The 26,081-nt window shown below is 42.7% G+C and overlaps 1 protein-coding gene across 2 annotated transcripts in view; it reads right to left on the bottom strand.

The window, feature by feature from the left end:
- LOC100674634 (carboxyl-terminal PDZ ligand of neuronal nitric oxide synthase protein) overlaps window positions 1-26,081 on the bottom strand; it is a 434,071-nt gene that overhangs the window by 36,501 nt on the left and 371,489 nt on the right. For both annotated transcript variants that reach the window (XM_023554221.2, XM_010594913.3), the window contains exon 6: window positions 14,375-14,516. In XM_023554221.2, coding sequence (XP_023409989.2) covers window positions 14,375-14,516 — 142 coding nt within the window. The remainder of the gene's footprint in view (window positions 1-14,374; window positions 14,517-26,081) is intronic.

Below are 26,081 nucleotides of genomic sequence, written 5' to 3'. Positions count from 1 at the left end.
CCACATTCCTGCACCCAGAAGCAACCTCCTTGGCTCTGGGGAAGTTTAGCCTGAAAGAAAGAAGGCTCATGGGGAAATCGTTGGCTACTTTTCAATAGTAGATGAGACTGAAGGAACTGAACAGCTGGTTCTCCATGTCTATATAGAAATGAACATGGTGAAATGGACTTGAATTTGGGCAGCAGAGATGTCCGTCAGCCGTAAGGAGGAACAATGACCCCTGATGCTTAGCACATGGTATTGGACCTGCCTCTCCATCTACTTTCCCTTCTTGACTTGAGGTCAGGGCTGTTAACATACCCAGTGAGGCAAGATCGAGAGGAGATCTTCTTTAGATCCTAGCAGATAAAAAGGAAATCTGGTATCTACAACTCTCCTGATACGAAAAAGCCCAAACCAAAAAACCCAAACCCATTGCTGTCAAGTTGATTCAGACTCATAGCTACCCTACAGACTCATAGTGACCCTACAAGCCAGAGTAGAACTGTCCCATAGGGTTTCCAAGGAGCGGCTGGTGAGTTCGAACTGCTGACCTTTTGGTTAGCAGCCGTAGTTCTTAACCACTGTGTCACCAGGGCTCCATCAAGAAGCCCAAAGGCAACTGGAAGGTTTCCCTGGAGGTCATGGTCCCCAGACCTTCTGTTAGCACAAGACAGGAACCATTCCCAAAGCCAACTCTTCAGACAGGAATTGGACTGGAACATGGGATGGAAAATGATACTGGTGAAGAACGAGCTTCTTGGATCAAGTAGGCATACGAGACTATGTTGGCATCTCCTGTCTGAAGGGGAGATGAGAGGGCAGAGGGGGCCAGAAGCTGCTGGAATGGACACGAGGAGAGAGAGTAGAGGGAAGGACTATGCTATCTCATTACGGGGAGGGCAATTTGGAGTGTATAGCAAGGCATATGTAAATTTTTGTATGCGAGACTGACCTGATTTGTAAACTTTCACTTAAAGCGCAATAAAAATTAATTAAAAAAAAAAAAAAGCCCAAAGGCTATACTGAAAAACCAAACCAGTTGCTGTTGAGTCGATTCCAACTCATAGCGACCCTATAGGACAGAGTTTCCAAGGAGCACAGGGTTTCCAAGGAGCGCCTGGTGGATTCGAACTGCTGCCCTTTTGGTTAGCAGCCTGAGCACTTAACCACTGCGCCACAAGGGCCTCAAGGGGCTATAAATTATAGGAAAAATCTTTAGGCAAAATCAGGAAACCTATGGGATTGGAGGCCTGGGTATAGGACAGTGCTGTTCTCTGAACTATTTAAACTATTTCTACCCAATGCAATGAATAGTGATTAAGCCATTAAGCGCATACATATGTCATTCATTTACTCAATAAGCGTTTATTATGCACCTTCTATACGACAGAATGAAGTCCTGGTGGTTCCATGGTTAAGCGCTATGGCTGCTAACCAAAAGGTTGGCAGTTCAAATCCACCAGGAGCTCCTTGGAAACTCCGTGGGGCAGTTCTACTCTGTCCTGTAGGGTTGCTATGAGTTGGAATTGGCTTGATGGCAACAGGTTTGGTTTTTTTGGTATATGACAGAAATCTACTGGACACTGGGCATAAAGATGAATAAGCAAAATCTGTGCTGTCAGTACTTTCCACCTCATGGAGGAAGCAGACATAAAGCACAGCTGTAGCCTGAGGTCACAAGGAGCCCTGGTGGCACAACAGTTGGGAACCCACCTGCTAACCGAAAGGTTGGCGGTTTGAACCCACTCAATGGCTCCACACGAAAGGCCTGGAGATCCAAGTCCATAAAGGTTACAGCCCAGAAAATCCTATGAGGCAGTTGTACTCTGACTCGTGGGGTTGCTATGAGTCAAAATCAGCTTGATGGCACCAGAAACAACAACAGGAGGAGACGCAGGGACAAGGACGGTCTGATTTTGTTTTGTTTCTAAGGTGGGAAAGATCTGACCCTATTTATATGCAATGGGAAAAAGAAGTCAGCACAGTAGGGGAGACTTGAGGTTCAGGCGTGTGGGGCAATGGATGGCCCAAGGTTCAGGGGGAGGCAAGGTGGGTGGAGAGGCAGGCGAAGGGTTAATCTTGGACAGGAGAAAGACACTATCCACCAAGGCGGACGCTGGGGCTGGCAGGAGGACTGCTGACTGGTGAAGAAGCCCAGGCCGAGTCTGGGGGCAGGAATGCACAAGGGCTCCAATCTGTAGGTGGTGATTTTCCCTGGTGCTGTTCAGCGCTGCAGGGTTAAAATGAATAGGCTTTGCTGGGCTAATGCAAAGGGCTTTTTCCAGGCTGCCTGCATAGATAAAAGAACAAGGGATTATGTGCTCCCCCAAAAGTGCTTGAAATGGTCACTTCTTGCCTCGACAAATGCAATTGTAACAGCTTATACTTAAATAGTACTCATATGTTCTAGGCACCAGTCTAAGGGTTTTATATGCATTAACTCATTTATCCTCATAACCACCCTAAAAGCTAGGCACTAGCATCAACCCCATTTGACAGAAAAAGAAACTGAGGCATGTAGCTGGAAAGGTCAGAGCTGGGGCTCTAAGCCTGCCAGTCTGGCTCTAGGGTTGGTGCTTTTAACCTTGATACCACACTGGCTCCCAACAGGTCTCCCGCTTCCATCTAAGTCCCACCTAACCCCCTTCTGCCCTCGCTATCTATTTTTATTTTCTTCACTGCACTCTCTAAAGTCATCTTATTTGTTACTTGTTTGCATCCCCCACCCCAACTCTGAATGTGAGCTCCTTGCCCACGGGGGCCTTGTTATTTTGTTCACAGTATCCCAGGCACCAGAAATGACCTTGGCACATGGATCCTGTTGCCGTTGGGTTGATTCCAACTCATGGCAACCTCGTGTGTTTCAAAATAGAACTGTGTACCATGGGTTTTCAATGGGTGATACTTCAGCGTAGATTGTCAGGCCTTTCTTCTGAGGCACCTCTGGGTGGGCTCGAACCTCCAACCTTTAGGTTAGTAGCCAAGTTTGTTAACTGTTTGCACCATCCAGAGACTCCCGGGCACATAGCTGGAACTTGATAAACATTTGTTGAATGAAGGAACTAAAGCTAAGGCGCTAATAGGTTACCAAACCAACACATTGCCGTTGCGTGGATTCTGACTTATAGCAACCATACAGGACAGAGTAGAACTGCCCCATAGGGTTTCCAAGGAGCAGCTGCTGGATTTGAACCACAAACCTTTTGGTTAACAGCCGAGGCTGTGCCACCAGGGTTTTGCTAATAGGTTAGGAAGAAATGAAGGATCAGAGAGTGGGGGTTGACAAGAGGGCAGCGCAGGTGTGACGGGAGTACACATGTGATGGAGGTCCAAGGTGGTGCTACTCTGAGTGAGCAGGATACCCAGGTCTAGCAGATGTCACAGGTACTCAATAAATACTCCTCAACTACTTGTTCACTGTCTAGACAGCAACAGTTCTCATTTTAAGCAGCTCCGTTCTTCCAAAGGGCTCCTAGCCCTTACCCCTGCAGAACTGTCTGCAGCCTTGCGGGGAGGGATGCCTCCAAGAGAATGAGATCTCTCCCGGGAAACCCTGTCCAGGAGGAGTCTGAGAGACAGCACATGGCAGACAGAACAAGGCAAGCAGAACAGGAGTGGCGGCCCCACCTGGCTCTGAGCCCCAGAGACTTGCCAAGGGCAGCTACTGCTGAAGATAAATCTCTCCCAGGGTAAGGAACAATAGAAAGAATGAGGCAGGAAAGAAAGGCTGGCACCCAGAGGGAAAAAGAGAAGAGGCACACACAAGGCAAGTGAATAACATCATTAAAAGCGCTGCTGAAACCCAGGAGGGAAAGGGCTGACGAGACATCAGAGAAGAGAGCAAAACCTCCCTACTTTCCAATTTCTCCCGAGTAAACAACACTCCCCTGCACAATAAAGGGCCTGCCGTCACATCAAGTGGGGCGGCTCCATTGGAAAGACAAACACCGCATTAAATGAAGAGCTTCCAAATGTGGAAGCAAGGTTTTGTTTTTTTTTTCTGTCTACCCATAGTTCCACTCTGGAGCCTCAAGGTGCCCCAATACAGAGAAAAATCCTGGTGGAGTCAGTGAATGCTTTTTGGGGGGACTTTTTACAGAAAAAGGAGCCCTGGCAGCACAGTGGTTAAGAGCTCGGCCATTAACCAAAAGGTCGGCGGTTTGAATCCACCAGCTGCTCCTGGAAAACATTACAGGGCAATTCTACTCTGTCCTATTGGGTCACTACAAGTCGGAATCGACTTGATGGCAACAGATTTGGTATTGGTTTGGTTTGCTGAAAAAAGAAACATGTTCCTCGCAGTTTGCAGAGAGAAAAAGAAAAAAAGTAACTGGAACAGAAAAAAGGAAGTGACTATGAGGCCAGTGGAGGTTCAGTGGTAGAATTCTCACCTTCCATGTAGGAGACCCGGGTTCAATTCCCAGCCAGTGAACCTCAAACACAGCTGCCACCCGTCTGTCAGTGGAGGCTTGTATGTGGTTATAATACTGAATGGATTTCAGCAGAACTTCCAGACTAACACAGAGTAGAAAGAAAGGCCTGGTGATCTACCTCTAAAAATCAGCCAATGAAAACCCCATGGATCACAATGGTTTGACAACCCTGTTGTGCATGGGGTCACCATGAGTTGGGGACCGACTGGACAGCAGCTAACTACAACAACATGGAACAAGGCATCCTTCTTTGACAAGAATACTTTTCCAATCCCAGATCTATAGCATTCCAAATGCTACTACACAAAGTAGGGTTGGCTTAGTGGCCACAGCACTACAGTAGAATCAGAGAGCCCCTGACTGATCATTTAACTTGGAACTGTCATACAATCAGAGGGCTTAGAAATCCCCTTTTCTATTTCCCTCACCCGATAAATGAGGCCATGCATTTTGGAGTCAGCATTGGAAAAGTAGCTAAGAGCCAATGATTCTTGAAAGGGTATCATATGCAAGGCAGTATGCTGATTTACATGAATAAAACAAAGACCCAGAGAGAATATGTAATTTGCCCAGGATCACCTAGCTACTAAGTGGTAGAGTCAGGAGCGAAGCCCAGACATTCAAGTGCCAGAACTCAAGCTTTTAGGTTCTTCTTTAATCTGTTGTTCCAGGGCTCTTCCATCGCACACACTCCCATCTTCATCTCCATCACCCTCCTTATTAGATAAGAATATCTAGGATAAGGACAACAAAAACCCTTGCTGTTTCCTTCACTCTGCAGGAATGCTGAGATGCCTGACCGCCTTGGAGACACATTCAGGGCTTTATTTGACATTTTTGAGAAAATTATCACCAAAAAGGAAATAAAGAGGAGAAGCGAAGACCTGGTGGGCCCATTATTTCAATGAGGACCATCTGTTGCAGTCAAAAGAGTTTAACAATATTCCGTATCTATCACGGTTACCTGCCTACACGTTGAAGCCCTGTTCAGCCTTCCAGTCTCACTGTGCTCCATGCTTTACTACCTCCCTTGTCCCTAACACCATCATTCCTCATCAAGGACACAGTTTAAAAGCCACTCTCTCTTGAAATCTCTAGTCAATCTCCATGCTCATTTTGGCATAGGGTAAGCATTTAATAAATGTTGTGGACATATCACAATGATACCCATTCCTTGGCCACACTCACTGCCTTTGTTGGTCCATTTAATCAACAAGTATTGGTTGTGCTAGGAATAGTCCCTACCTGCCCAGAGCTCCCATTCTGCTAAAGATGGAGGATCCTCTACATTGTACATAATAGACTAAATGTTAACATCAATGGCATGAGCCAAGGGTTAAGAGAATACAGGTTAAAAGAAAAAAGATGTTTCAATTTTCTGGAAGGGAAAGGGAAGAGGGTGGGAGCTGGAAGGAAGGCTTTCCAGAAGATATGATGCAGGGACTGAAGGATGAAGGGGAGGTCTGCATGGAGGTGATACGGGGGCCCTTGGCAGAGGGAACAGCATTGACAAATGCTGGAAGGTACCTGGTGCATTCAGGGGCAGGGAGGAGGCCAGGCTGCAAGGACAGGAATGGGGGAAGATGAGACAGAAAGGAAAGGATAGGGAATGACCGCTATGGAAACCCTATTGACCCTCCCTCTTTCCGCCCGAATCTTCCACAGTATCCTAGGAAATCACATCAACCTACCCCACCCAGCAGACCAGTGCAGGGGCTGAGAGACAGAAGGAGAGAATAGTTTCCACTGCAGGAAGAAAATAAGACCTAACCTTCATTGTTGTCTACATGAAAGGCTATCCTAGAAACTGTTCTCTCCAAACCACCAAATCACACAGTCCTGACCTCTCTGGCTGCACAATGGTTTCTGATTAGATGCTTGGAGATGAGCTGAAGCTCCTCAGAGAGGAGTTCTGGGATAATAGCCATGTTGAAATATCAACCTTCGGGTATCTTCCTTGTGTCTAACGCCCTTCACTTCAGGAATAAGTGACTTTACTGGAGATGATCAACCTCTTTACTTTTTGGATAGAGTTTCCTCATATATGTGCATACTGGATACCAGTATGACTGATGGGGTCTGGAAGTGTTTGATGATAGACTACAGCTCTCCATTAACAAGGAGGATGGCGTCACCAAAGAAGATTTATACCACAGAGGTATCAATCTTTTCCAGCTAGCAGCTCTGATGGCACTTCCCTCAACTCAGAAGCAAGAAGATTGGCTTGTGTTCTCTGTGTAAAGTGGCTGGCTAGAGGTCTGATATTGCCTTGATATGAGGTTTACAGGGAATTTGTCACCATTATGCTCTCCTAAGGAGCCCTGGTGGTGAAAACGGTTAAGCACTCAACTGCTAGCCAAAAGGGTGGCGGTTCAAATACACCCAGTGGCTCCGTAGGAGAAAGACCTGGTGATTTCCTTCTGTAAAGATTACATCAAAGAAAACCCTATGGGAGGACAGTCCTACTCTGTCACTTGGGGTGGCTATGAGTAGGAATAACAAGTGACCAGTCCTATTAACCAAACCCTTGCTGTCCAGTCTATTTCAACTCACAGTGACACTACGGGACAGGGAAGAGCTGCCTCATGGGGTTTCCAAAGAGTGGTTGGTGGATTTGAACCGACAACCTTTTGGTTAGTAGCCAAATGCTTAACCACTGCATCACCAAGGCTCCAAGTGACTGGTAGAGACATGTAAAATATTTGTCAAAGTCTACCTGTAACTAATTCTGTTTTATCTCTGAGCCCCAGGCAGTAGAGATGGAAAATTAAAAAAATAAAAAAGTTTATATTAGCACTATGGCCTGCTATATTACTGGCCAAAGGCATATGGAAAAATGCAAGGTGACGTCTATTTTTTTATTAGTTGGGATCATTAAAATGCTTACATTAGTAATAGAGACAAGAGATGAGTAAGGTGATTCCCTGTAGTCATATAGAAACTGAACACTAGGATGAAAATAAGGACAGGTTTTCTAAGTTTATGACTAGTATACACCCACTCCCCACTTACCAACATGGTTAGGTCCCAAAGACTAAGTCATTACGTGGAAATCGGCATTGAGTTTCAGGGTGTGCTCCGTCCCTGGTGCTGGTGTTTCCTCTCCCCACCACCTCCCGTCACTCACCACCTGTCAGGCACCTCTGGCATGTCTCAGGATGCCTGTGGCGCACTGGGTCCCCCCTCTCCACCACCACAGAGCCCACGGGGGTTGGTGGTGGTCTCGGGTTGCCCACCGCCTCTGGAGCAGTAAGGGCCCGCCATCACCTGGCTGCACTTCCCGCCTCTGCGTGGACTCTTGCACTTTGCCTCTCCACCTTCCTGCTCCGCCAGCCCAGGAGACTGGACTCTGCCAGGCAGCTCCAGGCCTGTGAATAGGGAAGGCCTGGCCGGGCCTGAGGGAGGCCTCTTCGGAAGAAGAGACTGCTGAGCCCCCTGCCCTACGCCAGTGGCCTTGGTTCCCGCTGCTCTCTGTGCGAGAGCATGGCCAGGCTCTCCACCTGACCCGGATAATACGATCTGCAGGCGGTTCACCCAGTCTCCACCCCCTCACAAACGTTGCCCTCCTCATCCCCCCACCTTGCCTCGGCTCCTGATTGATGAGCAAAATAGTAGACTTTTTACTATTGTTGTAAATGCAGAATGTCGAATAATGGATGCTCGATAAGCAAGGAGTAGGTGTATATCCACAGACAAATGGAAAAAATGCACAGTGAAAAGTAAGTCTTCCTTTCATCTCTAACTCCAGCCACCTAGCTTCTTTACCCAGAATGAACCACAGTTACCAGTAACTTGTGTATCATTCTGGAGATACTGTATTCGTATGTTTGTGTGTATCACCACCTAATTGTTGCTGTTGTTAAAAAAAAAAAAATTTTTTTTTTTTTTTTTTTTGCTGTTGTTAGGTGCCGTCAAATCGGTCCCGACTCATAGCGACCCTACAACAGAACAAAACACTGCCCGGTCCTGCACCATCCTCACAATCATTGCTATGTTAACACTCACTGTTGCAGCCACTATGTCAATCCATCTCATCAAGGGTCTTCCTCTTTTTCACTGACCCACTACTTTACAAAGCATGATGTCCTTGTCCAGGAACTGATCCCTCCAAAGTACATGAGATGAAGTCTTGCCCATCCTTGCGTCCATGGAGCACCCTGGCTGTACTTCTTCCAAGACAGACTAGCTCGTTCTTCTCTCATTTCATGGTATATTCAATATTCTTCACCAACGCCGTAATTCAAAGGAGTCAGTTCTCCTTCAGTCTTCCTTATTCATTGTCCAGCTTTCACAAGCACATTAGGTGACCGAAAACACCATGGCTTGGGTCAGGCGCACCTTAGTCCTCAAGGAGACATCTTTGCTTTTCAACACTTTAAAGAGGTCTTTTGCTGCAGATTTGCCCAATGCAATATGGCTTTTGATTTCCTGACTGCTGCTTCCATGGACATTGATTGTGGATTCAAGAAAAATGAGATCCTCGATAGCTTCAATATTTTCTCCATTTATCACGACGCTGCTTATTGGTCCAGTCGTGAAGATTTTTGCTTTCTTTATGTGGAGGGGTAATCCATGCTAAAGGCTGTAATCTTTGATCTTCATCAGCAAGTCCTCTCCACTTTCAGCAAGCAAGGTTGTCATCTGCATAACGCAGGTTGATAAGTCTTCCCATAATTCTGATGCCACATTCTTCTTCATGTAGCCCAGCTTCTCAGATTATGTGTTCAGCACATAGATTGAATGAGAATGGTGAAAGGATAAACCCCTGATGCACATCTCCCCTGATTTTAAACCACACAGTATCCCCTTGTTCTGTTTGAATGACTGCCTCTTGGCCTATGTACAGGTTCCTCATGAGCACAATTAAATGTTCTGTAATTCCCATGCTTGGCAATGTTATCCGTAAGTTGTCATGGTCCACACAATTGAAAGCCTCCGCATAGTCAGTAAAACACAGGTAAACACCTTTCTGATATTCTCTGCTTTCAGCCAAGATCTATCTGACATCAGCAATGATATCTCTCATTTCACATCCTCTTCAGAATCTGGCTTGAATTTCTGCCAGTTCCTTGCTAATGTACTGCTGCAACCATTTTTGAACGATCTTCAGCAGATTTTTACTTGCATGTGATATTAATGATAATGTTTGATAATTTCAACATTCCAACGGGATGACCTTCTTTGGAATGGGCACAAATATGGATCTCTTCCAGTTGGTTGGCCAGGTAGCTATCTTCCAAATCTCTTGGCATAGACAAGTGAGCACCTCCAGCGCTGCATCCATTTGTTGAAACATCTCAACTGGTATTCCGTCAATTCCTGGGGCCTTGTTTTTCACCAGTGGCTTCAGTGCAGCTTAGACTTCTTCCTTCAGTACTATTAGTTCTTGCTCATATGCTACCTTCTGAAATGGTTGAACACTGACCAATTCTTTTTGGTACAGTGACTCTGTGTATTCCTTCTATCTTCTTTTGATGCTTCCTGCATCATTCAGTATTTTGCCCATAGAATCCTTCAAAACTGCAATTCGAGGCTTGAATTTTTTCTTCAGTTCTTTCAGCTTAAGAAATGCCAAGTGTGTTCTTCTCTTTTGGTTTTCTAACTCCAGGTCTTTGCACATTTCATTACAATACTTTACTTTGTCTACTCGAGCCACTCTTTGAAATCTTTTGTTCAGCTCTTTTATTTCATCATTTCTTTCACTTGCTTTAGCTACTCAGTGTTCAAGAACAAGTTTCAGAGTCTCTTCTAACATCCCTTTTGGTTTTTTCTTTCTTTCTTTTCTTTTTGGAAACCCTGGTGGCATAGTGTTTGAGAGTTTGGCTGCTAACCAAAAGGTTGGCAGTTCAAATCCACCAGGCACTCCTTGGAAACCCTATGGGGCAGTTCTGTTTTGTCCTATAGGGTCGCTATGAGTCGGAATTGACTTGACAGCAATGGTTTGGTTTTTCTTGTCTTTTTAATGACCTTTTGTCTTCTTCATGTATGAGGTCCTTGATGTCATCCCATAAGTCATCTGGTCTTAGGTCATTAGTGTTCAATATGTCAAGTATATTCTGGAGTCTCCAAATTCAGGTGAGATATACTCAAGGCCATACTTTGGCTCTTGTGGACTTGTTTTAATTTTCTTCAGCTTCAATTTGACCTTGCACATGAGCAATTGTTGGTGTGTTCCACAGTTGGCCCCTGGCCTTGTTCTGACTGATGATACTGAGCTTTTCTGTCATCTCTTTCCACAGATGTAGTCGTTTTGACTCCTGTGTATTATATCTGGTGAGGTCCATGTATATAAAAAAAAAAAAAAAATTTTTTTTTTTTTTTTTAGTCACCATTTATGTTGTTGAAAAAAGGTATTTGCAATGAAGAAGTCATTGGTCTTGCAAAATTCTATCATGCAATCTCCACCATTGTTTCTATCATCAAGGCCATATTCTCCAAGTTTCTTTGGAAAGTTGGAAAATTTGGTCTTTTTTTTTCCAACTGCTTTGTTTCCAACTTTGTTTCCTTCTTCTTTGTTTCCAACTTTCGCATTCTAACCAGCAGTAATTATCAATGCATCTTGATTGCATGTTTGATCAATTTCAGACTGCAGAAGTTGGTAAAAATCTTCAATTTCTTCATCTTTGGCATAAGTGGTTAGTTCGTAAATTTGAGTAATATTCGTATTACTTTGTTTTCCTTGTAGGCGAATGGATATTATTCTATCACTGATAGCACTGTACCTCAGGATACATCTTGAAATGTTCTTTATTTTCTTTCTCTCTTTTTTTTTTATTATTGTGCTTTAAGTTAGCTCAAGTTAGTTTCTCGTACAAAAATTTATACACACGTTGTTATGTGACCCTAATTGCTCTTTCTATAATGTAATAGCACACTCCTTTCCACCTTGGATTTCCTGTGTCCATTCAACCAGCTCCTGTCCCTTTCTGCCTTCTCACTTCACCTCCAGACAGGAGCTGCCCATTTAGTCTCATGTATCTACTTGAACTAAGAAGCACATTCTTCATGAGTATCATTTTAGTTCTTATAGTTCAGTCTAATCTTTGTCTGAAGAGTTGACTTCGGGAATGGTTTTAGTTCTGGGTTAACAGAGAGTCCAAGGGTTGTGTCTTCCGGGGTTCCTCCAGTCTCAAACAGACCATTAAGTCTGGTCTTCTTACTAGAATTTAAGTTCTGCACCCTACTTTTTTCCTGCTCTGTCAGGGACTCTCTGTTGTGTTCCTTGTCAGGGTGGTCATAGGTGGTAGCTGGGCACCATCAGGTTCTTCTAGTCTCAGGATGATGGAGTCTCTTGTTTATGTGGCCCTTTCTGTCTCTTAGGCTAATATTTTCCTTGTGTCATTGGTATTCTTCATTCTCCTTTGTTCCAGGTGGGTTGGGACCAATTGATGCAACTTAGATGGCCACTCACTAGCTTTTAGACCCCAGACACTACTCACCAAAGTGGGATGCAGATGAAATGTTCTTTTTGACCATGGATGCGATGCCATTCCTCTTCAATCTGTCATTCCTGGCATAGAAGACCATATGATTTTGTCTGATTTATAATGGCTAATACCAGTCCATTTCAGTTCATTAATACCTAGAATATCGATCTCCATGTGTTTCACTTCATTTCTGATGATTTCCAATGTTCCTAGATTCATACTTCATACATTCCCCGTTCTGATTATTAATGGATGTTTGCAACTGGTTTCTTCTCATTTTGAGTTGTGCCACATCAGCAAATGAAGGTCTTGAAAGCTTGATTCCACAGACATCATTAAGGTAGACTCTACTTTGAGGAGGCAGCTCTTTCCCAGTTTTCGTTGGCCAGTTTTTTTCAGAAGTAGACCAAGAGGTCCTTCTTCCCAGTCAGGAAGCTCTGCTGAAATCTGTTCATCATGGGTAACCCTGCTGGTATTTGAAATACTGGTGGCAGAGCTTCCAGTATCACAGCAACATGCAAGTCACCACAGTATGACGAACTGACAAATGCATGGTGGATACCTATCTATACATACATACACATATATGTACATATTTTATGTAATTGGTAGTTTACCATATCTACAGTTCTCTACCTCGATTTGTTTTTAACGCAACAAAATATCTTAGTTGTGGCTTGATGCCAGTTCACAGAGAGCTAACTCATTTTTTAAATGGCTGTACAGTATTCCCTTGTTTATACCATAATCTATTTTAAGCCTTCACTTGATGTTTCCAATTATTTGCTTTTGTAACAAACCTTTGCTTGTAATCTTACCTATGCGTCATTTTACATATGTATGGGTCTATCTTTAGAACAAATTTCTAGAAGATGGACTCGATACATGTGTAAAATGATAGGAAGGTAATTTGGGGGTCAACAGGTATGTGTTGGAAACCCTGGTGGCGTAGTGGTTAAGTGCTACGGCTGCTACCCAAAAGGTCAGCGGTTCGTATCCGCCAGGTGCTCCTTGGAAACTCTATCAGGCAGTTCTACTCCGTCCTATAGGGTCGCTATGAGTCGGAATCGACTTGACAGCAGTGGGTTTGGTTTAGGTATGTGTATTTTAAAATGTAATAAGAATTTCCACATTGTCCTCCATAGAGATTCTACCTTTATCATACAATGAATTAGCATATGTGTCTAGGGCTATTTCTGGGGTTTCTATTCTGATCTATTCATGCACTTATTTATCCACTCACACGGTTTTACCTATTACAGCTTTATATAACATGTCTTTATATCTGGAAGGCTATTCCTCTGTCATTACTCGTCTTTTCCAGAATTTTTTCTATTCTTTCTTGTCTTTCCATATTTACTTTAAAACAGTAGTAGCTAACATGTACTTGGTGCTTACTAAGTGTCAAGCACTGTACTCAGCCTTTCCAATATATCAACTCATGTAATCACCATAATCATTTCATGAGGTAAGTAGTACTACTATTCCTACTTTTTTTTTCAGAACAGGAAACTAAGGCACAGAGAGGTTAAGAAACCTGCTGAAGATCACACAGCCAGTGACCATTATTAGAAACTGGTATTGTTATATTAAATTTATAGATTAACATAGGGAGAATTAACATGTTTCTGGTGCTGAGGTTCCCAACCAAGATTATGGTATGCCCTTCCATTTGTTTAATTTTTTTTCATATAAAACATATACTCTTCTACTGTGATCACTCATAGGTAGTTTATCTGTTCTTAATCACTACGATTAATGGATTTTTTTTCTTCCACTATGACTTCTAATTGGTTATGGTTGGAATATATGAAAGCCATAGGTTCCTTGCTGTTAAAGAGCCATAGTCTCTTTAACTAAATTTTTTATTAATTCTCGTAGTTTTCAGGTTATGGTGTTGGGTTTTTCACATAAATAATTAATACAAACAATATCAATTTTCACCTGTTGTTTTCTAATGCCCATACTTCTTTTTTCATATTTATTGTTAAATAACAGAGATGATAAAAGGCACCCTTATCTTACTGCTGACTTTTAATGAGACTCGAAGACTGGCAATATTGGAATACTGTCCACACTGAGAACAGACTCAATGGCAATGGATTTGCTTGGTTTGGTCCACACTGAGGGTCTACAGAACTAAATGTTAGAAATATACACACACACACACACACACACACACACACAAAACCTTTTTAGGCAACTAAATTTAAATTCTTCCAAATTTTTTTGCGAGGGGTTACTTTTGTACTGAAGTTTTCTTTAGGGTTAGATTTGGTAGAATAAACAACCGTACCATTAGAAAGTGTTCCTTGACAACCAATTTAAATGCTTCCTCATTTGACAATTTAAACATCTTATACTTTCTGTTATAAAAGTAATACACGTTCCTCAAATAAAATTTGGAATCTGGAAAAGAAGAGAAAAACTAAAATGCTTTTTTAAATGAATTAACCGCATGGGCCTAGCAGGAGTGATCCACTGATCACGGTGTCGACCTGCCTCTCCATCCACAGAAGCGATGGCACCTACCTGGGTCCCCTGAGCTGTTGCTGTTCCTCTCACTCTCCCCATCCTCCTGTCCATCTGCATTCTGCTGTGTGTGCTGTAGGCTCAGTTTGTGGCAGACCTCAAACGCCTGCCCTACCGTCCGGACAATTCGCATAGCTTGGCTCTGGGAAGGAGAAAGGAAAAGAACATGTGAAGGCCATGTGGAATCCCTGCAAAGACAGGAGAAGGGTGGGCTGGAAGGGGATGTGCCCAGGGTACACAGACAGAAACCCATGAAGCCAGCAAAGGAGAGAGATGGAGACCTAAGGTTGTTCCCATGTGCGCACACCCGCCAAGCAGAGTGTGAAGACAGTATCCCTTCCTGAAATACTCCAGAAAATAGAAACTGTCACCACATTTCTGAAACAGTCAACTGAAAGAACAGACAGCAAATATATCAGTTTTTGACTTGGGCCCAATTCCTCCTCCCAAATTTAACAAAAGTAGTAGATACGCTTCTGAGTCCTTTGCCAACCATTATGAAATGTTCAGTTGGTTCATCAAGCTAAAACGAACCTGGCCATCATTTTTTTTTTTTTTTTCCTGTTGCAAACTCTGGGTTTCTCTGGAGCTCCCGCAGGCCAAGGCCTAAACAGTAGAGCCAACTCAAGCCCAGTGGCCAAGCCTTCTGGAACACCCCTGCAGCTGACTAAACCTCAGGTGAGCCTTCCCCAGACTCACTCTAAAGACAGTGCTCACTTGGGTCTGCTCTATGGCTACCTCCTTCTGTTTTGCTATTTAACCTATTTCTTTTATGACCCAAGAAGAGAGCCTGGTCCTCCAATTTTAGTTGTCGTCACATTGATTCTGACCCTTGACAACCCCATGTGCATCAGAATAGGACTGTGTTTCATACAGTTTTCAACAGCTAACTTGTTGTAAGTAGACCACCAGGTATTTTATCCAAGGTGCCTCTGGGCAAGCTCGAACCTCCAACCTTTTGGTTAGCAGCCAAATGCATTAACTGTTTGTACCACCCAGGGGCTCTCAATATTTCACTACTTAGCCAGGAGATGAGGAGAGAAGACAAAGAAGCTCTGTTCCCGTATAGGGTCTAAGGCAACCCAAGAAAACTGTAAGGAAGAACCACACGGAAGTTTTGCAGGGCATGGTCTCAATTGACTATAATTTGATGATAGCCTAGCTTTCATTTTCTTTCAAGGACAGAAAATGGATTAAATGTAAAATAGATAGAGTTTAAGAGCTCAGGCTGAGAAAGCCCAGAATGCTGCTGCTTCTATTCCAGTGGCTCCCAAACATCCCACCACAGCTCTAGTTTATTTAATTGTGCTGTCACCCTGTACCTGAGTCTAAGATTAATTATATTTTGGATGATCTGACTTCGGGTCAGCTATAACCACCTGGTGACACCACTGAGTCCACCAATTACATTCAAAATCCCCAAGGTAACATCAGCAGTCAAGCAGAGCTTCTCATCAGCATGAGACAGCTGTATTAGAATACTGAACTGACGCAATTACAGATAAAGGCAAGGAATTCAATGTTTTGTTAAGCCTATGAGGCCTTGTTGAGAGTGGATGTATGATTCATTTATGCTTTGCATAATATTGAAGTTAGCTCATATTTCCCCATTACTAAGTTCATAAATCCCACCCCCAGGGGCTTCAGAACCTCATACATGGAACTACTGCTCTAATCCATTTTCTGCTAGATATAACTTCCAGAATTGCTACCCTTGCTATTTTCTCAAGACTGGTGCCACTTCTATGTTCCTGCCTTTTTTTTCAGGCAAGAGCATCCATGTTACTCTGAAAAGGCATCTTGGCCAACCATCATCCACATCTCGATTTCAGATCTCAGTCTACTTCTACTCCTTCTGATATTCCTCAACTTCCTAGAAGTGATTTTTTATAGCTCAAACCTCTCTTAGTCCATTATGCTAAATCCAGGGATATTCTTACCTGATCTCTCACCTGGAGCATCCTGACATTTCTAGGTGGTAAGAACCTTAAGGTAAGTGAAGCAGGAAGAAAGAGGTAACTTACGTAGGGTCCCCCATCACCCAGAGATGGGTTAGAAACTAGAACCTTTGTCTTCTATGTCCAACCTTAACTTCCTCCCATTCCCAAAGGGCAGGCTTTCGCCCTTTTTCACCATGAGCTTGCAGTAACTGAGAGGCAAATGTCCTATCTCTACAGGAAATCGAGGAACTGTAGGCACCAGTCCTAAGCAAGAGGCCTTCTTACTCCTAAAATATTCAAAAAGGTGTGATTTATGAGGCACACCCCCTATCAAAACTGCTCCTAGTATATCCCTGCTTTCCATGTTTGCTTCGGTGACAAGTTGTTGCCCAGGTTAGGATGTGCCTCTATGAAGCTCCAATCTCAGGCTTTTCAAGCAGAAAAACTCACAAATAAGACAATGCTCCACCCAAAAATATCATTTTTGTGCCCTCTTCAGGTCTTTTTTGTTGCTTATTCTCTTTATGAAAATAAGAACAGACTACGGTTAATTTTTGGCAGCAAACCTCATTACTAGTGTCTTAGTTACCTTGTGCTGCTATAATAAAAATATCGTAAGTGGATGGTTTTAACAAACAGAAAGTTATTTTCCTACGGTTTTAGAAGGCTAAAAGTCCGAATTCAGGTCAGGGTGCCAGCTCCAGGGGAAGGCTATTTCTCTCTGTTAGCTCTGGGGGAAAGCCCGTGTCATCAATCTTCCCTGGTCAAGGAACTTCTCAGCGCAGGGACCCAGGTCCAAAGGATGCATTCTGTACCTGGCACTACTTTCTTGGTGGAATGAGGTCCCCACATCTCTATGCTGGCTCTCTCTTTTATATCTCAAAAGAGACTGACTTAAAACACAACCTAATCTTGTAGATTAGTCTTGCCTCATTAACATAATTGCCCCTAATCCTACCTCATTAATATCACAGAGGTTAGATTTACAACACAAAGGAAAATCACATCAGATGACAAAATGGCAGACAATCACACAATGCTGGGAATAATGGCCTAACGAAGCTGACAGATATTTTTGGGGAATGCAATTCAATCCATGACAACTAGCAAACCTTAAATATGCTTTATTCCGCCAACCAAGTATAGCTGGTGTCTGTTATACACAGCCTTTCCCTCTCTCTCCTACCCTGCCTTTTGGGAATTTTGCTCTCTTAGGCATCTGTATCAGAAGCAGAAAAAGAAGGGTTTTGAGCTCTAGGAATAAAATATGGTCAGTCTAACTGATATGTAGAGATTAAATAATTCCATGATGTTATTTTATGTAAATTAACTCAGATATATCAAACTGAATAAATATGCGAAAAGACCAAGTTATTCTCTTCCTGACTATCATCCGCAAAGTGCAGATGCAGTTTTCCGATTTAAAATACAGGGTGGTATAGAAAACTCCAAATTCATTAACGCATCTGTTGCTATCAAATCCTAGGTTCTCCTAATGAAGACATGTTACAGAATCCACCATCTCTACAAATCACAGACACATTCCGTAACTAGCTTGAAAAATGATACTAAAGATTTAAATGTTCCCAAACAAGTGTCACTGAATCTATAGGATTAGACAGGGAGAAAGACAGGATTTCTTAACTTACCTTTGGGAAGAAGCACTCGGGCTTATGTAAGAAGATCGAGGTGGTGAGAAATGACTTTACAGAGGGTCTTCATTTCTTATGCATCACAAGATGGCGATGGGTGATGCAATACATACAGTAGGACTGTGCATTTGAAGAACCTAGACTCCAGCTCAAATCTCTACTCTGCCACCTTTATCAAGGACAAAAGTATGGAACATACCCACCAGGCTCAGCCAACTATTTACCAGCCCAAAATGATCATGAGGAAGTGGACTGGTTTTAAAGCTTAATATCTATGTTCACTAGATTTCATTTTGACATTTAGTACATTTGCCAGGATCAGTGGTTGATTCTCACCTCTATCTGACTCCCCTGTAAAGGAAGAAAATGCAGGATTTAGGATTACTTGTCCTGCCTTCCATGTTAGAAATGTCATTTAAACACACTGCTTCCTCAGTTTCCATTTCCTTACTTTCCTCCCTTTATTACAGCGTTTCTATATTGTATTTCTGTAACTTCAACTGAAAATGCAAATCAGTGATGTCTCTACAGCCTCCCCTCTACCACACAGAGGATACATGTAAGGATAACATATATGATAGCACTTCCCATAGTATCTGGCATATAGTAAATGCTCAAGAAATGTTTTATTCTGAATATGGAGTACTTGTACCAAAAAGTAGTGAGCACAGAAAATAAAAATTAGTTAAGGAAGAGTTAGTGTTATGAGTTGAACTGTGTCCTCCCAAAATATGTTTTGTAAATCCTAACCTCTTTGCCTGTGGTTGTAATTCCATTTGGGAATGGGTTGTCTTTGATATGCTAATAAGGTAGGATTAGTATAGGGAGTATCTTCAGTCAATCTCTTTTGAGATATGTCGTTGTTAGGTGCCATCCAGTTGTTTCACCTCATAGCAACCCTATGTACCACAGAATGAAACATTGCCCAGTCCTGCGCCATCCTAACAATGGTTGTTATGCTTGAACCCGTTGTTGTAGCCACTGTCTCATTCCATCTCGTTGAGGGTCTTCCTCTTTTCCGTTGACCCTGCACTTTACCAAGCATGATGTCCTTATCCAGGGACTATTCCCTCCTGACAACATGTCCAAAGTATGTGAGACGCATTCTCACCATCCTTGCTTCTAAGGAGCATTCTGGTTGTACTTCTTCCAAGACACATTTGTTCATTCTTTTGGCAGTCCGTGGTATATTCAATATTCTTCACCAACACCAAATTCAAAGGTATCAATTCCTCTTTGGTCTTCCTTATTCATTGTCCAGTTTTCACATGTATATGATGTGATTGAAAATACCACAGCTTGGGTCAGGCGCACCTTAGTCCTCAAGGTGACATCCTTGCCTTTCAACACTTTAAAGAGGTCCTTTGCAGCAGATTTGCCCAATGCAATGCGTCTTTTGATTTCCTGACTGCCACTTCCATGCGTGTTGATTGTGAATCCAAGTAAAATAAAAGAGATTAAATAAGTGAGCAGGGCAGACATGGGTAAAGAGAGATGCCAAGCCACATGAAGATCGCCCAGGAGCAGAAACTCAGAAAACTCAAGGACCTTTCTCCAGAGCTGACAGAGAGAGAAAGCCTTCCCCTAGAGCCAGAACTGTGAACTCAGACTTCTAGCCTACTAAATCCTGAGAAAATAATTTTTTTTATAATCTTGCTTTGTGTTTTTGGATTTCCCTGTCTGGGTTGACTTCTGTTTGCTCTGCCCAGTGTTCTAGTCTTGGGTTGATACCTGATATTATTGATTTTCTAACCAAAGAACTCCCTTTAGTATTTCTTGTAGTTTTGGTTTGGTTTTTACAAATTCCCTAAACTTGTGTTTATCTGGAAATGTCTTAATTTCACCTTCATATTTAAGAGACAGTTTTGCTGGATGTATGATTCTTGGCTGGCAATTTTTTTCCTTCAATTTTTTAAATATGTCATCCCATTGCCTTCTTGCCTGCATGGTTTCTGCCGAGTAGTCCGAGCTTATTCTTATTGGCTCTCCTTTGTAGGTGACTTTTCGTTTATCCCTCGCTGCTCTTATAATTCTCTCTTTATCTTTGGTTTTGGCAAGTTTGATTATAATATGTCTTGGTGACTTTCTTTTAAGATCTACCTTATGTGGAGTTCGATGAGCATCTTGGATAGATATCTTCTCATCTTTCACAATATCAGGGAAGTCTTCTGCCAACAAATCCTCAACAATTTTCTCTGTATTTTCTGTTATCCCTCCCTGTTCTGGTACTCCAATCACTCGTAGGTTATTTCTCTTGATAGAGTCCCACATAATTCTTAAGGTTTCTTCATTTTTGAAAATTCTTTTATTTGATTTTTCTTCAAATATATTAGTGCCAAGTGATTTATCTTCAAGTTCAGAAATTCTAGCTTCTACTTGCTCAATTCTGCTCCTCTGACCTTCTATCGAGTTATCTAATTCTGTAATTTTATTGTCAATCTTCTGAATTTCTGATTGCTGTCTATGGATTTTTTCAGCTTATTACACTTTTCATTATGTTCCTGAATAATCTTTCTAATTTCTTCAGTTGCTTTATCTGTGTGTTCCTTGGCTTGTTCTGCGTATTGCCTCATTTCCTTCCTGATGTCTTGAAGGATTCTGTATGCTAAACTTTTGTATTCTGGCTCTGGTAATTCCAGGAATGCACTTTCATCTAGAAGATCCCTGGATTCTTTGTTTTGAGAGCCTGTTGAGGTGATCATGGTCTGTTTCTTTATGTGACTTGATATTGACTGTTGTCTCTGAGCCAATCTATAAGTTATTGTATTAGTTTATGCTTACTTACTGTGTCATAGCTGCTTGCTTTGTTTTGTTTTGGTATACCCCTATGAGTTGCTTGAGTGAGCTAGCTTGATTATTTTTCACCTTTGGAGCTCTGGTGTCCTGTCTCCAGCTGGCTAGAGCTCTTATCAGGTATATCAGTCTAAGAGTCCATTCAGTTTTCTTGTATGAATTCAGCTCAGGTTTCCAGGTAGCTAGTATCAAGTGCGTGGTACAGGCTCTGTCGTACAGTCTTAGAGGGGCAGGGGTGATTGGCGTATATACTGGTATCTGATTGCAGCAGGGGGTCACCCTCTGAACAAGGCAGGGGGCTGAGAACCGACCCCTGCATGTCTCTGAGGAAAATGCATCTCTGTTCCCTACAGCGTGCTGGTGGGTGGGTTCGGCAGAGGGACCATGGGCACCCAAAGTTTTTGGTTGTAAGGACTGGGAGGTACCAGTTATCTCTGGACCCCTGTTGCGGGTGCCTGGGTGACCTGAGTGGAGCCACCAGTCCTTAGGTCCCTGATGTGAGTGGGTGAGGACCTTGTTTAATAGGCAAAGCAATGTCAGACGTCAAACACCCACCTCTCCACCTCACAGTTGAAATGGTTGGAGTTTGCCAACAGGGGCCTATTCTTCCGAAAGAGGCCCACACAGGTCCATGCAGAAGGGAAAGGTGCTCAAGGTCCACAGATGGTTTATGCCTGGACAGGAGCTGCTTCTGTCCTGAGCTCGCCTGGTTAATGGAGCTAGCAAATTATCTTTTCCCCCCAATTGCAAGTTTTTTCCTTCCCCAAGGCTGGGAGGATTACTCTAGGTGCTCACTAGGGTCTATCTCAGGCCCAGGGATTCAGCTGCTGAAGCCAGCTTGGGGGTGGAGGGGGTGCAGTAAAATATATGCAAGTACTTAGCTTTTGCCCAGAGCGCTGTTCTCCTCAGGTTCTGGAGGTGTGAGTAGGCTGTATGGCTGACTGCTTCTCCCTGAGGAAACTGCGGCCAAACGCTAGTAGCAGCCCGCCTCCGCCGCTGCCGCTCTGGCAATGGTGCCTGAGGGCTCCCCGCAATTCAGGTCCGGTAACTCCTCTCCACTTCTGAATGGTCTCTTGCTCCCCCTGCCCCTTAGTTCGTTGTCTAAGCTTCACTTTGATGCTCAGGGCTCCCAACTTGTCACAAATATACTCGTTTCACTTGTTTTTTCAGGTCTTTGTTGTAAAGAGGGATTACCGGAAGCTTCTGTCTATTCAGCCATCTTGGGTCCACCTCTCCAAGAAAATAAATTTTTGTTTGTTAAAGCCACCCATTTGTGGTATTTCTGTTACAGCAGCACTAGATGAGACATAGTTATTTTATGAATAAGGGAAACACAGAAATATTAAGAAAATCATCTCTTGTGTATGTATGCATGACACATCAAAAGGACTAATACCACCATCTCCCTCCTCCATAACACCAGAAGAAAACTCTTGGGTCAAATGGATCTTTGATCTGTGCTAGTATGGCGGTTTCTAGGAAAGAAGAAATTGTTGAATAAGTGTTCTAGATATGCTCATTCAGTGCTAACTAGTTCCATTTGAATTGATCTAATACTTTGTTGGGTGCCATAGAGTTCATTCTGACTCATAGTAACCCTATGTACAACAGAATGCAATACTGCCCAGACCTGCGCCATCCTCACAATTGCTGCTATGTTTGAGCGCATTGATGCAGCCACTGTGTCAATCCATCTCCTTGAGGGTCTTCCTCTTTTTCGCTGACCCTCTACTTTACCAAGCATAATGTCCTTCTCCAGGGACTGGTCCCTCCTGATGACATGTTCCAAGTATGTGAGACGTAGTCTCACCATCCTTGCTTCTAAGGAGCATTCTGGCTGTACTTCTTCCAAGAGAGATTTGTTCATTCTTCTGGCAGTCCATGGTATATTCAATATTCTTCGCCAACACTATAATTCAAATGCTTCGATTCTTCTTCAGTCTTCCTTATTTACTGTCCAGCTTTCACACATGAGGAGATTGAAAATATCACAGCTTAGGTCAGGCACACCTTAGTTCTCAAAGTGACGTATTTGCTTTTCAACACTGTACAGAGGTCTTTTGCAGCTGATTTACCCAATGTAATACATCGTTTCATTTCTTGAATGCTGCTTCCATGGGCAATGACAGCAGATCCAAGTAAAATTAAATCCTTGACAACTTCAATCTCTTCTCTGTTTACCATGATGTTGCCTGTTGGTCCAGTTGAGAGGGATCTGTTTTCTTAATGTTGAGATGCAATCCATACGAAGGCTGGACTCTTTGGTCTTCATGAGTAAGTACTTCAAGTCCTCTTCACTCTCAGCAATTAAGGTTGTGTCATCTGCATAATGCAGGTTGTTAATGAGTCTTTCTACAATCTTGATGCAACATTCTTCTTCATATAGTCCAGCTTCTTGGATTATCTGGTCAGCATACCGTATGAATAAGTATGGTGAAAGGACACAAACCCAATGCACACCTTCCCTGACTTTAAACCACGCACTATCTCCCTGTTCTGTTCGAACAACTGTCTCTTGGTCTATGTTCAGGTTCCCCACGAGCACACTTAGGTGTTCTGGAATTCCCATTTTTCACAATGTTATCCATAATTTGTTATGATCCACACAGTCAAATGCCTTTGCATGGGCAAAGAACACAGGTAAACATCTTTCTGGTATTCTCTCCTTTCAGCCAACATCCCTCTGACATCAGCAATGATATCCTTCATTCCATGCCCTCTTCTGAATCTGGCTTGAATTTCTGTCAGTTCCCTGTCCATGTACTGCTGCAACTGCTTTTGAATGATCTCCAGCAAAATTTTACTTGAGTGTGATATTAATGATATTGTTTGATAATCTCCACATTCTGTTAGATCATCTTTCTTTGGAATGGGCACAAAAACGGATCTCTTCCATTTGGTTGGCCAGAAAGCTGACTTCCAAATTTCTTGATGAGCACCTCCAGCATTGCATCTATTTGTGAAAAATCTCAATGGGTATTCCTTCAATTCCTAGATCCTTATTGTCATCATTCCCTTCAGTGCAGCTTAGACGTCTTTCTTCAGTACCATCAGTTCTTGATCATATGCTATCTCCTGAAATGGATGAACATCAACCAATTCTTTTTGGTACAGTGACTCTGTGCATTCTTTCCAACTTCTTTTCATGGTTCCTGTGTCATTGAATATTTTCCCCGTAGAATCCTTCAAAACTGCAACTTGAGGCTTGAATTTTTTCTTTAGCTCTTTGAGCTTGAGAAATGCTGAGCGTGTCTTCCTTTTTTGGTTTTCTAACTGCACGTCTTTGTACATTTCATTATAATACTTTAGTTTGTCTTCTCTAGCAGCCCTTTGAAATCTTCTGCTCAGCTCTTTTACTTAATATTTTTCGTTTGCTTTAGCTACTCAACGTTCAAGAGCAAGTTTCACAGTCTCTTCTGACATCCGTTTCGGTCTTTTCTTTCTTTTCTGTCTTTTAATGACCTTCTGCTTCTCTTCATGTATGATGCCTCTGACATCATTCCACAACTCATTTGGTCTTCAGTCATTAGTGTTCAATGAGTCAAATTATTCTTGAGATGGTCTCTAAATTCAGGTAGGATATACTTAAGGTTCTATTTTGGCTCTTGTGGACTTGCTCTAATTTTCTTCAACTTCAACTTGAACTTGTATATGAGCAATAGATGGTCTTTTCCACATTCAGCCCCCACCCTTGTTCTGACTGATGATATTGAGCTTCTCCATCATCTCTTTCCACCAATGTAGTCGATTTGATTCCTGTGTATTGCATCTGATGAGGATTACATGTATAGTCATCATTTATGATGCTGGAAAAAGGTATTTGCAATGAATAAGTCATTGGTATTGCAAAATTCTATCATGGGATCTCTGGCATCATTTCTTTCACCAAGGTTAGATTTTCCAACTACCTTTCCTTCTTTCTTTTCACCTTTCGCATTCCAATCACCAGTAATTATCAATGCATCTTGGTTGCACGTTTGAGGAATTTCAGACTGCAGAAATTGGTAAAAATCTTCAATTTCTTCACCTTTGGCATGAGTGAGTGTACATAAATTTGAATAATACTCGTATTAACCAGTCTTCCTTGTAGGCGAATGGATATTATCCTATCACAGACAGCACTGTACTTCAGGGAAGATTTTAAAACGTTCTTTTTGATGATGCATGCAATGCTATTCCTCTTCAATTTGCCATTCCGGAAATAGTAGACCATATGATTGTTCAATTCACAATGGCCAATGCTAGTCTATTTCAGCTTGCTAATGCCTGGGATATTTATCTTTATGAGGTCCATTTCATTTTTGATGACTTTCAATTTTCTTAGATTCATGCTTCGTACATTCCATGTTCTGCTTATTAATGGATGTTTGCAGCTGTGTCTTCTCATTTTGAGTTGTGCTGCATCAGCAAATGAAGGTCCCAAAAGCTTGACTCCATCCACATCACTAAGGTTGGCTCTATCTTGAGGAGGCAGCTCTTCCCCACTCACATTTTGAGTGCCTTCCAGCCTGGGGAGCTCATCTCCTGGCATTATACCAGACAACATTTCACTACTATTCATACGGTTTTCACTGACCAATTTTTTTGGAAGTAGACCACCAAGTTTTTCTTCGTAGTCTGTCTTAATCTGGAAGCTCTGCTGAAACCTGCCCATCATGGGTGACCCGCCGGTAGTTGAAATACCAGTGGCATAGTTTCCAGCATCCCAGCAATATGAAAACTACCACAGTACGACAAGCTGACAGACACATGGGGATTCAATGCTTTACTCTTCTTTAATGTGAAGGTTACATTTTCATTCACAGTAAAAGAACAGAGTAGCAAATTTTATTTTTTAAAAATTTTTTTATTCATTAGTAGAAAGTCTGCTCTTACAGGATTCGATATAAGGACCTTTGTTAAACCAAAAAAACCAAACCAGTTGCTGTCGAGTTGATTACAACTCATGGTGACCCTATGTGTTGCAGAGGAGAACTGTACTCTATAGGGTTTTCAAGTCTATGACCTTTTGGAAGCAAACTGTCAGGCCTTTCTTCTGAGGCATCTCTGAGTGGGTTCAAACCACCAACCCCTCAGTCAGCAGTCAAGTGCTTAACCTCTTGTGCCACCCAGGGACTCCTTGTTAGGGGAACAATTACTTGAAAGTGGCCAGCCTGCACCTGCCAACCGCTCTGTGCACAGTCATGCCAGCTCCTGCCTGCTGGATCTACCCGGCTTGGTGACAACACCTTCTGGACTTACAGGCAAGAAAACTGGCTCAACTTGCCATTCCAGGAATATGAAAACCACACGTGCTGGGACTTAACAGTTAATAACCCATGT

Source organism: Loxodonta africana, chromosome 3, assembly GCF_030014295.1.
Source record: "Loxodonta africana isolate mLoxAfr1 chromosome 3, mLoxAfr1.hap2, whole genome shotgun sequence".
NCBI classification, from domain to species: Eukaryota; Metazoa; Chordata; class Mammalia; order Proboscidea; family Elephantidae; genus Loxodonta; species Loxodonta africana.
Note: the sequence above shows the minus strand (reverse complement) of the source record. Positions and strands in the feature narration are given on the sequence as shown.